The following is a 12,219-nucleotide window of genomic DNA, read 5'->3' as shown; positions in this document are numbered from 1 at the left end:
GACGCCCCAAGAGGCAGGTCTAACCCGCCCATGAGGGGCCACAGTAGTAGGAGCCGGTTAGAGGCTGGCAGGGACTTACCTCCCACTCTACAGCAAGTCTGAACCTGGGTCCGAGACCCACCCCTCCCTCGCCCCTGGATCCCAGGAGGGATGTCAGGGGTCCATGAGCTTGGATGGAGGGCTGGGCTGGGGAATCACATCTTTATTTCCGCGCCTTTGGCTTTCTGTGTCATTGCGTGTGTCTTATTCATATATTTAAAGCATTATTCCCCAAAGTGCTCACTAGTGGTTATCATACAGCCCAAGGGGCCAGGACACAAACACGGCTAAACACCCCACATACAGAAGGTCCCTCCCGTCCCTGCTTCCTCTAACTCAGGGCTAAGGCAAGTCCGGGGTCCGCGGGATTTCAGGGCAGAAGACGATCTGAAGATGTGGCCAAGGACATATATATGGAAAATTTGTAACTCAAAATCGTGTGGAAATAAATGATGTAAACTAAAAATACACGTAAAATTTAATTTTAAAAAAGAATCGTATGTAGTTTAAGATTGGGTAAGTGAACAGATAAACAAGGGGCTTTGAAAGGGGCAGCTCAAGTAAGGCATGAGAGGGTAAGGGGGGAAGGGAAGGTAAGCCAAGAAGGTAAGTTGAGAAGCTATTGAAATACCGATTAACAATAATATAGAAGGTAATTTACAAATAGTAATTATCACTCAGAATGTAAATTAGGAAAAAAGTATTAAAATTCATTTGGAAAAGCAGAGTCAAGAACATGAATGGAAAAATAATGAGCAAAATTGTCGGGGAAGAAGATTTAGCAATAGCAGATTTTAAACTGTATGGTAAGGCAGTAGTTCTTAAAACTATCTGGTACTGGCTAAGAAATAGAAAGGTAGATGAATGGAATGGAGAAGATATACCATGGACAACAGTCAATAAGCATATTAAGCTTGAATTTGACAAGTGCATAGACCTAAGGTTTGGAGGACAAGAATGTATTGTTTAGTTAAAAAAAATTTGGCAGGAAAAGTAGACGCCAGTATGGCAGACGCTGGGGATAGACCGATATCTTACAGCAGTTACACAGATAAGGCGAAAATGGATCCATGGCCTGGATGTACAGAGAAGTTTTAGAAGAAAATCAGGGGAACGCAGAACATATCGCCTATCAGACTTCTGGAGAGCTGAACAATTTATGAAGGAAGAGCAGATAGAGACCAAAGTTAGGTGTAAAGGGGATAATTTTTATTTCTTATATCTAAAATATATACAGGATTTGTGAAATCTATAAGAAATAGGAGACATTCCCCGATGGATAAATGGCCGAAGGATATGAAGGGGCAGTTTAACGATGAAGGTATTTCTTTTCTTTGGGCAACGTGGCCAAGGTGGAAATGCGCTTTGCCTGACCCCACTGGGAGAATGGGTGTCCTCTTCTCTGCATTCTGGGGAGGGGCAGGAGAGAATGTTTGGCAAAAAGGAGAGACTTTGACGTTCTCAAGTTCCCTATTTTAAGAGCCATTTGTGTGGCTTCATTTTCTTCCTCCCTCCCTGGAACCAAAGCTTCCTTTTTTTCCCCTTCTTCCAGAAGATCATAAGGAACTTAATGCAAGTTGGACACGTGCAACAGAGACACCCCCCCCAAAAAAAAAGAACTAAAAGATAACAAAGAACAGCAACCCCCCCAAAAAAACGCCTGGGGGTGTGGCGGAGGGCAGAGAAGAGGAATTAAAAAACAGTATGCTTCTATCTCCATTCGGCTCCCCTATGGTCTTTCTCTGGAGGTACATGGAACTTTTCATCATTTCCGCAGACTTTCGGGAGGTTTTACTTCTTAGTTTCTGTTCAGTTCCAAATCCTCTGCTTTCATGCTCTTTCCTCCTCTACCTCCTGCCACTTTTCCTTCAAGAATCTAGATGCTTGAACAGAGTGCCGGCCCTGGAGTCAGGAGAACCTGAGTTTAAATCCGGCCTCAAATACTAGCTGTTTGACCTTGGGCAAGTCACTGAAGCCCAATTGCCCTGCCTTCCCCCCCCTCCAAAAAGACAAATAAAAGACAAAAAAAATTAATCTGGATGCTATGCCATTGTGTCGTGACTGCTGTGCTGGGCTTTAATTGATTTCAGCTGAAGGAGAAGCTCAGGTGATCCTTGCTGGTCTCAAGTGTATTTCTCTGGGCCAACGCATTCTTGCATTCTGCATTCCTTTTTCTTTTGGGTGGAGTGTCTTATTAACAGTTTTGATCTGTGTATATTTCACTCCTAGTTCAGGTCATATTCTTCTCTCTCTGGCTCACGCTCTCCCTTCCCCTCTCTCCCTCCCTCTCCCAGGTCCAGCATAAAGAGGTAGGAAAAGGTGTGCCTCTAAGCCCTATCTCTTATTACCCAACTCGGGGATGGATATTTAGGGCAGACTGAGGGTATCTCTCCCTAGAAGTGGCAGATCCAGGGTAAGGGGCAGGTGCTGGGTCATAAGCTGGGTCCTAAACAGGGAACACATTCAAAGTAAGCATCAGCTTGTGGTTCCAATCCTAGGAGTAGAGGGGGGTCTCGGGTACAGCTTCCAGCCAAGTTTGAAGCCTACAGAAGAATAACAAGGGAAAGAGTCTTAAATGATAGGTTCAGCAATAGGTTCAGCAGGAACTCTGATCTTTTCTAAGATCAGGAACCCTGCGATTCAGTCTTGAAAGAATTCAGCTCAAGCCAAATTGGAGTCAGAGGTGTAAAAGTTTATTGTACGCTTTACAGCAGGCAAGTGTTGTTAGGCTGTACAGCGGGCAAGAGTCCTTTATGGGATCTGCAACCTTAAAGGGGTAGAATCAAGATTTTTATAGGGTAATCCATAGAAGAACCCATGCCAATTATGCTAACTAGGTGATTAAGGGTGGGGTTAGGGAGGAGTTAAGGTGGGGTCAGTGTTTAAAGTAACATGCATTTTTAATTTAATTTTTAATGTAACTGGGCAGGCGTATTGCCCATAATTCACTGGGAAAAAAGCTGAGATAGGCAATTCATGAGTTTTTGCTGGGCAGAGTTATTGTTCTGAAGCTGGAGCAAGGGGGGGAGGGTAGTGTGATTTTACAAACTGGTTTTACAGACTGATGTTACAAAATGGTATTACAAACTGATATTACAAATGTAGATCCCAAGCATCCCATCATTCCCCCCTTAAACAGATGATACCCAAATTAATTTGGGGACAAGGGGTGATGATCTCAGCTTCCTGAATTGCTTCTTGATGGCAAGGGGTGTAGAGCTGTCCCTGCTTCTCAGGGTACCATCGTTCAAGGGGTGGGGTCAGTAGCCAGTGTCCAGCGCCTGGCCGATGTCAGGTCGAGGGGGTGATGGGTCATGGTCTTAGAGAGTGGTTGGTACTCAGGCTGAGAGGTCACCTGCAAGTGAAGGGTGCTGATCCTAAAAGACACAAAACTAGCAAAGAGATTAAACAAACAAGGGCCAAAAAGAAGTAAGAGGAAATTGACCAGAAGTGGGGTGAGTATGGGCTAGTATAACCCATTACTCAGACTATTTCACTGTCCTTTATAGTTTTACCATAGACAAGATACCTCATATGTTTTTATTCTTTTATTAACACAACTGTACTGCCTTAATAAAAGAGGTTCCTGACTTGAACCTCACAGCTAAATAGTAGACATACATCCTCGTTTCACAAAGCTTGTTTATCCTCTGATTATATTCACTGTGGAAGAAAGAGATACTTCAGAAATTGAATCTTTTACATGTACATTCAGTTACAAATGTTAACTTTTGCTTAGATAATGGAATAACTACAAATTCATATCAAAACAGCAAGATCTCTTCTGCTTTACAACTCATTACATTAATTTAGCAATAAATTTATCTTGCAAATAAAGGTTTTAACAGGCCTCTTAAAATCACACTAGAGATTTTAAAATTTCTTCTAAAAGTATTTTCCCCTTCTTTCAAAACAGTTTCAAGATTTATAAATGATCACTAAACTTTTATGAAGAAAGTTGAAAACTTTTAAAATGATCTTTAACAGTTTGCATAACTTTCTGCACATGGTCTAATTCTAGATGAAAATAATATTAGATTTTCCAGTAAGCTAACACGAAAGAGCTCGCATCTTTTACTGACTACTTGCTCTAAATACAGAAACCTTCTATAAAAGGAAAAAACAAGGACCTGTGACATTCTAAATATGACAGGATAAAACATCCTTGATTCTATTTAAATTCAGGTTAGTTACAGATATCCAACCATGCAGTATCCATTCCACCTCAAAGCTAGACTCAGGAATAGGTGGGGAACAAAGGAATCCCATGGGTAAACTGAGCCAGGAGGGATCCCATCCCAGACAGAGCCTAAGATTGTCCCTTCAGCCTTTACCAAATAGGATCACATTTCCTCTGAGTAGCTTGTGGCATTTTCTCTCAGATACTGATTTAATGCAGATAACTATACCCAAATTCAAAATCAAAATAAAATTTAGTTATGGTCCTAAATGCCTTTTACCTTAAACAACAAGCCTCACCAATCACAGCTTAGAACCAGTTATAATTATTTCTATTCTCTTGTAGCTGAAATGAGCAATAAAGATTTATCAGGTCTCACAAATGTAAGGAATTCCATTTACCATCTTTCCTTCTGAAACCTAAAAGCCAATTGGTAGAAATCCTTTTTAATCCTTGCAACTTCTTAGCAAGTAAGGTTCATTTAAAAACTTCATGACTGAAAAAAAGTTCCTTTCTCAGTGACCTTGCTTAACAGAGATAGTTTCCAGGGCAGACAGGTAGCACAGTGAGGCTCTGTAATGGGAATGTAAATTTAAAGATCTTCCCTGCCCCTAGGCTAAAGTGCACCTGGAGCCTGGGGTGGGAGGCTTGTTTTTCAATAGATACTTTTTGATTGGCCAGTGGGTCCAAAAGGTTGTTACATTCTCTGAGCCAGGAGAAGGCTATATAAGCCCTGATGTGAGGCTTTGTTTTGGGGGCTCACTTTGAGAAGTGTTCTGTGATTTGAACTGGATTCTGGGAAGCCGTTGTCCAGAGCCCCCCCAGCTTTGAAAAACCCAGATGTTGTTTGGTATGGATGTAATGGTTGGACAGTTTGGAAAGCTGTCTACTTGATCTGTTTCTGTCTTGATAATTCTGCCTGTATACTTTGAAGTTTGGGGTGCTGACCTTTTTCTCCTGAACGAGGTAAAGGATATATGTCTGACTGATTAAAGTAAGCTTGTTAACCCATTTTGAGTTGCTTTCCTTTGTCAAAGCAGATCCAAGAACCTGTATTGGCAGCAAACCCTGAGGATGCTTGGGGTGCTTGCTGCTACAGGCTGCAGTGTCGGGATGACCTGGGGATCGAATCCCAGGCTCAGACACTTAGGACCCACCCAGAAACACCTGGCCATGTAACCTTCAGCAAGTTACTTAACCCCAATCGCTTAGGGGTGGCTAGGTGGCTCATCGAGTAAGAGCACCAGCTCCAGTGTCCAGATGACCTGGGGATCAAATCCAGGCTCAGATACTTAGCACCACACCAAGAAATAACTGACAGAATAACTTTGAGCAATTTACTTAACCCTGATTGCTTTAAAAAAAAAACAGAGATAGTTTCCATGGGATTTGGCAGTTTTGCAACATTGTAAATGCACATTTGCCCTCCTTGCTAGATGTTTTGCTGGCCTTTAAACTTAATTTGGTTTTAAGATAATGTAGCTTTGATCAGTCAAAAGAACCTTATTGTGACCAACATAATTTGGGCTATCTTTAGTTAACTAACACTAGTGCTGGCAATACTTGTGTTAATTTTCCTAGATAGATTCGTACTTCAGGTAATGTATACAGAGTGTTTGACCACAGATTTGATCCCTGCCCCCTGAGCTAGCCTAAAGAGAATTCCAGACTTCAACAAAACTAGTGGGAGTCTTTTGGAAGCTGGGAATGAGGAACTTACTCCATCTGTCAAGGTTAACTCTACAGGAAAAATGGATCCTGAGGTGCCTGAGTCAATAGTATTGGCAAGGTGGGGTGCTGTTCTGTCTTTGTCCCACTCCATCTGTTCCATCTGAATCAGGGCACCATAAATATCGACCTGAAAGTGTGGTTAAAGGAGGCAAACAGGATAGGTGATATACATTTATATCATTTATTCCCTTAAAGCTAGCAGATATGTGTTACATGGAGTGAAAACATAAGTTCTGACTATCTGATACCAGAATGACAAAGTTTCTGTCCTTCAGATCTATGGTCTCCATATGTTGACAAGACAATTGACAAAGTAGTGTCAGCTGGATCCCAGGATCCCTGAGCCTCCCCCACAGAGCACGTGCCTCTAGGCAAGATGAGAGAAGTCCCACTATTCAGCCTTATCTGGTCTTTGATGCTTCTGACACAGGAAAGGGCAAAGTGAAGCAGTATGATTAGTTCAGGATTTGGCCCTTATTGGAGTTCAAACATTGTCTGTAGCGAATATATCAAAGGACACATCAAATCTGACCAAACACGTCATTGCCAATAGATGAGAGGACGTGAAAGTTTCTGAAGTCCTGCCAACTATAAATGACCACATGAAAACGGGTCTCCAAGCAACAATAAGAGAAAGTCATTTTGCCATTTCTTGTGAAGGGTGAAATTTTGTGTGTGATAATAACATAATGCTGAGATAAGAAGAAACCATTCTTCTGACCCACAAAGTGCCAAACCAAATAGAGGCAAGAGAGTTTCTGATCAGCTGCATGAAAGGAGACTCTGGACATTCTCAAAAATAAGGATAAGGACTAGAGTCAATATTCTGTTTACTAGGAAGCAATGTTTGGCATAGAGAAGAAACCAGAGTTGTTTGTCCAAGGCTCTGTAAGTGTGGATTGTTGCCCTGCAGTTTCCTAATCTGTAAAATAATGATTATCCCTAAGATCCTCTCCAGGGGTAACTTCGTGTTCTCCATGAAATTTGAAGTTTCCTGGTTTCCTAGTTGGGGTGATGAGACAAGAAGGAGGGAAAATCCTGCTAATTGTGCCCAGGTTCATTGTTTCTGGAAAAAAAAAAGTCAGTAGAAATTCACACCTTCATATCTCAGGCAGTTCAGAACCAAGCTTAGGCTGAAATGGTACTCCTCTCCATTTTGATAAATAAGCTCTTTCCTTTTGTGGTTATTGATTTGTGTCAGACTCATTGTGACTCTATTTGCGGTTTTCTTATTAAGAAAATTGGAGTGGTTTGCCATTTTCTTCTCCAGTTCATTTTTTTCTGAGGAGGTGAAGTGCCCACCAGAAATTATACACCAAAGCCCCCTAAACCTGCCAGAAGGGGCCCCCTACCAGGGTCCCTGGAAGCCACCTGATAGGCCATAACAGTAAAGGAGCGTTCCACCTGTACACCTGCCCTAGATACAGGTTTGTTTTTGTTTAAGGCTTCACTAGAAACCGCATTACACCCCCTTGGAACCACACTTGTTAGTAACACTTAGTAATAATTGTTAGCAACACCGAAGTCTATAAATTGTACCTTGCAGAGGGCTTGGGGCTGTCTTCTTTATCAAGGAGGCAGTCAACGGCTTAATAAACCCTCCTGTTAAATTTCAATTGGCATTGCTGTCCTATTTTCTCGGTCCCACTTCAGAGGAAACTGAGGCAAACAGTGTTAAGTGATTTGCCCAGGATCACACATCTAGTAAATGTCTGAGGCCTGGATTATTGACTCCAGGCTCTGAGCTCTAACCACTGGGGACCCCAGACGCCCCTTTTATGAAATGTGAGGCAAAGTCTTCTCCTGTGATTCCAAATTCCATTTACTGGAGTCTGATTTCTCTTTATTCTTGGGTGCCTGGCTAGCTTACCTACACGGCATGGAGAGGTTACCAGACTTGCTGGGATGGATGGCATTAAAATGGAGGTGGCCACCCGGCCCTCCACAAACCAGCCTGCAGATTTCTTCAGTCCTCAGAGGCTCTCGATTTTGGACATTCTCTCTCGATTGGGACATTCTCTTCCTAACTTGTGAATAATAGTGAAAGAGCCAAGGTCTGTAAAGCAGGGGATTTACCTCCCCGTAAGTTTCAGTTTTGGTCTCCTAACCTGTGTCGCCTCATTCTGCCCAGTCACCAATGACGCCTGTCGTCTCCCGTTTGCTATTGGCCAGCACAGCCTCCGTGAAGCCAATCAGAAGTTAGGGATGCGTTCCTTTCCAAAGCCGCAGTTTAGGTAGGTCTCAGAGATCCAGGGCTGCTCTGCGCGCGGACCATGGAGCTCCTTGTGCGCTCTCTAGTCTTCTTGGGGACCCTGGCCCTGCCCGGGACGTGGGCGGGTGAGTGGGGCAGCCGGGTCGGACGGGAGGGTGGGATGGAGCTTCCTGCAGAGAGCTCCCCCAGGTTGGGGTCGGGGGGGCGGCGTGTGTGACTCCCGGACGAGGACGGTGGCGGGGGGGGGGGCGTGGTGTCGGCTCCTTACTTGGGGGTGGGGGGGGGGGGGGGGGGGGGGGGGGGGGGGGAGGGGCGTAAAGCAGACGACGCGCTTCCCTTCCCCCCCCCCCGACCCCATCCAGGGGCGAGGACAGAACCAGGGGCAGCTTAAGGAGCCTCACGGAGGTCCAGGGGTGGGGCCAGGCCAAGACCCAAGGTTCAGGGCCGAGGGTGAGGAGTGAGTGGGAGGGACCCGGACCAGAGGAGAGGGAGGGGAGACGGGGCAAGGTCCCGGCGAGGGGCACTGGTACCCGTCCGTGAGGTCAGTGACGGCATTGGGCTGATTTCAAAGCGCTGGAGTCCGGTGATGGTGCGGAGGGACATCTTGGGACCTGGGGGGGCCTGCCAGTCCAGGATCAAGGATCACCCGTAATCCTCGGCCTGACCCCCCACCCCCACCCCCTCTTTCCTCCCAGGCTCTCACTCCCTGCGGTTTTTCTTAACTTCTGTGACCCGGCCCGGGCTCGGGGACCCGCGCTTCTTCGCCGTGGGTTACGTGGACGACCATTTGTTCGGTGACTTCTACAGCGACAGGGAGGGTCAGAGGGCGGAGCCGCGCGTGCCGTGGAGTGAGGCGATGGAGCGGGAGGAGCCGGGGTACACCGAGGACAAGACCGTGGAAGCCAGGCGGTGGACACAGAGGTTCCGAGTGACCCTGGAGACCCTTCGGGGCTACTTCAACCAGAGCGCGGGCGGTGCGTGCGGGGGAGGGCAGGGAGACACGGGGCGGGGGGGAGAGACTCGGGGAGCGGTCCCGGGTCCGCAGAGCCCGCACTGATCCGCCCCGGCCCCGCAGGCGTCCACACCCTCCAGCGCATGATCGGCTGCGAGGTGACCCCCGAGCTCGGCTTCAGGCGCGGGTTTCTACAATTCGCCTACGACGGGCAGGACTACATCGCCCTGGACACGGAGACCTCCACGTGGACGGCGGCCTCGCCCCCCGCAGTGAACACCAAGCACGAGTGGGAGGCAGATGGGAGCGCTGAGAAAGAGAAAATCTATCTGGAGGGGAGATGCGTGATTGAGTTGAAGAAGCACCTGAAGGTGGGCAAGGAGACGCTGCTGAGGACAGGTACCGCCGCCCCGCCCCGTGTGCTCGGCGCTCAAGGCCCCCAGCCCTTGTACCCCAGGCCCGGATTGTGGGTATCCCCCTCTCCCATTGTCCCTGTGCACCGGGAGGGGGAGGGGAGCCTGGAACTGCCTCTGCTCTTTGTCCACAGACCCGCCCTCTGTCAGGATGATCCGCCACGCTGCCCCCCATGGGGAGGTGACCCTGCGCTGCCTGGCCCAGGACTTCTACCCCGCGGACATCTCCCTGACCTGGCTGAGGGATGGGCAGGAGCTGCTCCAGGACATGGAGTTCATTGAGACCAGGCCTGCAGGGGACGGCACCTTCCAGAAGTGGGCAGCTGTGGGCGTGACCCCGGGCGAGGAAGGGGAGTACACCTGCCGAGTTCAGCACGAGGGGCTGCCTGAGCCCCTCACCCTGCGGTGGGGTAGGGAGGAGGGTGGAGAGGATGAAGAGGGGGGAGGGGAGGGGAGGGGAGGCACCCCAAAGGCCAGAGGGAGGTGGAGTTACTGGGGAGAGGTGGGGGAGGGCTTAGTGAATCTCAGGCCTGAGGGATGAGGGCCTCTCACTTCCCTTTTCCATTTCAGAGCCACCTTCTTCATCCACCTGGTGGTACATTGTTGGGGGCATTGCTGCTGGCCTCCTGGTAGTCATTGCTGGACTTTGGTACTGGAGGAAGAAGAATTCAGGTGGGCAGGCCTGGGAGGGTCCTCAGGGAGCAGGCACCAGGGAGATCCGGGCCTCCCCTGACCCCCAGCTTATCTTTCTGTCCCCAAGTCCTCTCCCTCCCATCTAAGGGACCATCAGATGGGCCCCAAGGCTCTAGATTATCAATTCCCTAACTGGAAACCATTTCTCTGAGGATGCCTGGCAGGGGTGTGACAGGCTGACTAACAGGGGAATCTGTTCCAGACTTGGATCAGAGATGAATATGGGGGTCTCTGCCCCAGACTCTGGTGTGCCCCCAGCTGGGGACTGTAGCCCAGCCTTGGGAGCCCCTGGAGGCAGGCCTGGAGGGGGGAAGGGCCCCTTCAGGGACCTCTTTTCTCTCTTCCCCTTGGATCTAGTGGCTGGATTGGAGTGGGGGAGGGGGTGCAGCCCCAGTGATTTGTTGTGTCTCCAAGACAAACCAGTGAACTTTTGAGACCTTGGTGTGATCTTCTCTCCTGGATTCCTCACTGGTGTTTTTTTTTTCTTTCCAGGTGGAAAAGGAGGGGACTATGTTTCAGCTGCAGGTAAGTGAAGGGTGGACATGGAGGGTAGAAGGATGGGGCCAGGCCATGGTGTCTCTGGGACCCGAGCACTGAGAGGGCAGAGGACAGGCTTAGCCCAGCAGCCTTGCCTTGGGTGTCCCCTTCCCTTCCCACACCCTGGTTCTGGGATGTATGTCCCTGACTGGGTTGTTTCCCTCCTTTGTCTCCAGGCAATGATAGTGCCCAGGGGTCAGACGTCTCTCTCACAGCTAAAGGTGAGACTCTGGGTCCTGAAAGGAGAGAGTGACTGGAGTGAAAGGAGGCCATGCAATGAGGAAGGAATGGGAGAGGTTGGATTGAGGATTGGCTGGGTGGTGAGGCAGGCCCTTCAGAATGGTGAGAGGCTGGAGGCCAGAGGGGCCTTGGAGGATCCCCCTGAATCTGTCTGTCCTTCAGCTTGAGAGAATTGCCTGTTGTGGACCTGAGAAGAAAACCAGTCTGCAGTCCCATGTTGTTCCTGTTGCCCTCTGGCTTCTCTCCCCAGCACTGGCCCCTGGGCTCCTCACTGGACTCTCCTAGCCCAAGCCCAGGGCAGCATCCTCAGGGCCTCCCCCGTTCTCTAAGGCCTGCCTCCCTGCCTCCTTTCTTTCTGCCTGTCTCAGTCTGCAGGGAGCCAGCCAGCAGTCAGGGCCAGAGGGCTTTGGGAAGGAGTTCCCCTTTCACCCCTGATGTTGCCCTGACCTCTGGATCCCTGTTTGACTGTCAGAACAGCCTAATGAATGACTGTTCTGGGCTCTTCAGCTTTTCTCCACAATCTCAGCAGAGCTTCCTATTAGGTGTGGGGTTTGGGGGGCAAGATGCCAATATGGCTATGCTCTGGCCATGTGAAGGGGAAAATAAAAGAAAATCTGGAAGCATCTAAGAATCCCTTAATTTGCTCTGCTGAGTCTGAGTGCAGGTGGGGGCTGGGGCCAAGGGGAAGAAGCCTGGGGGAGGGTCGGTGCATTGTACAATATGAGGGGGCAGATGTTTGTCTTTGATTTGTACTTCTGGGGGCATCTGTGGGTAGGGTCTGTTGGGACTTGTTCAGGGCCTCAGACAGAGCCCAGACTGCCTCCAGGGACTGGAGCTGTGCCCAGACAGGCTGCTAGGGTACGAGCCCATAGGCAGGCACCAACCTTCAGAGACTTCTAATTCTCTCTGTTTTGTTGTCATTCCCACCCCCTGCCCCGTGTGTGTGTGTGTGTGTGTGTGTGTGTGTGTGTGTCTGTGTGTCCCTGCTTTTCCTTCATTGCAGGGGCCTCCCTAAGGACTTCTGTGGTCTCTTCTCAGGGTTCAGTCCAGGGCCCTGGGGCTCCATCTCTGTTAGTGACAGCCACTGCACTGAGTGACCACCTTGTCCCCTCTATAGGCTGCCCCAGAGTGGGGGCTCATCTTCCCTCTGAAGAAGGACAGGGTTAGAACCCTAACCCCGACTCTAACCCTTTGGGATTAATGTAGGGGGAGATATCTGGTC

General features: G+C 48.7%; 1 protein-coding gene across 1 annotated transcript; it reads left to right on the top strand.

Moving 5' to 3' along the window:
• Positions 1 to 8,132: 8,132 nt before the first annotated feature.
• On the top strand, positions 8,133 to 11,620 carry LOC138169793 (class I histocompatibility antigen, Gogo-OKO alpha chain-like). Its single transcript, XM_069099349.1, has 8 exons — positions 8,133 to 8,287; positions 8,858 to 9,136; positions 9,238 to 9,513; positions 9,662 to 9,937; positions 10,098 to 10,199; positions 10,713 to 10,745; positions 10,934 to 10,978; positions 11,160 to 11,620. Exons 1-8 carry the CDS (start codon positions 8,224 to 8,226, stop codon positions 11,162 to 11,164), a joined length of 1,080 nt encoding a protein of 359 aa, XP_068955450.1. The 5' UTR covers positions 8,133 to 8,223; the 3' UTR covers positions 11,165 to 11,620.
• Positions 11,621 to 12,219: the final 599 nt, after the last annotated feature.

The sequence above is a fragment of the Petaurus breviceps genome, unplaced genomic scaffold, assembly GCF_028583685.1.
Source record: "Petaurus breviceps papuanus isolate PSGF00001 unplaced genomic scaffold, PetGlider_PUasm1.0 378, whole genome shotgun sequence".
Classification (NCBI taxonomy): Eukaryota; Metazoa; Chordata; class Mammalia; order Diprotodontia; family Petauridae; genus Petaurus; species Petaurus breviceps.
Note: the sequence above shows the minus strand (reverse complement) of the source record. Positions and strands in the feature narration are given on the sequence as shown.

Excerpts from the sequence above, each read along its gene's own strand:
- LOC138169793 (XM_069099349.1), top strand. The coding sequence starts at position 8,224 with ATGGAGCTCCTTGTGCGCTCTCTAGTCTTCTTGGGGACCCTGGCCCTG. Across the intron at positions 9,514-9,661 it reads GGAGACGCTGCTGAGGACAG|ACCCGCCCTCTGTCAGGATG; the intron begins GTACCGCCGCCC and ends CTTTGTCCACAG. Across the intron at positions 9,938-10,097 it reads GCCCCTCACCCTGCGGTGGG|AGCCACCTTCTTCATCCACC; the intron begins GTAGGGAGGAGG and ends TTTCCATTTCAG.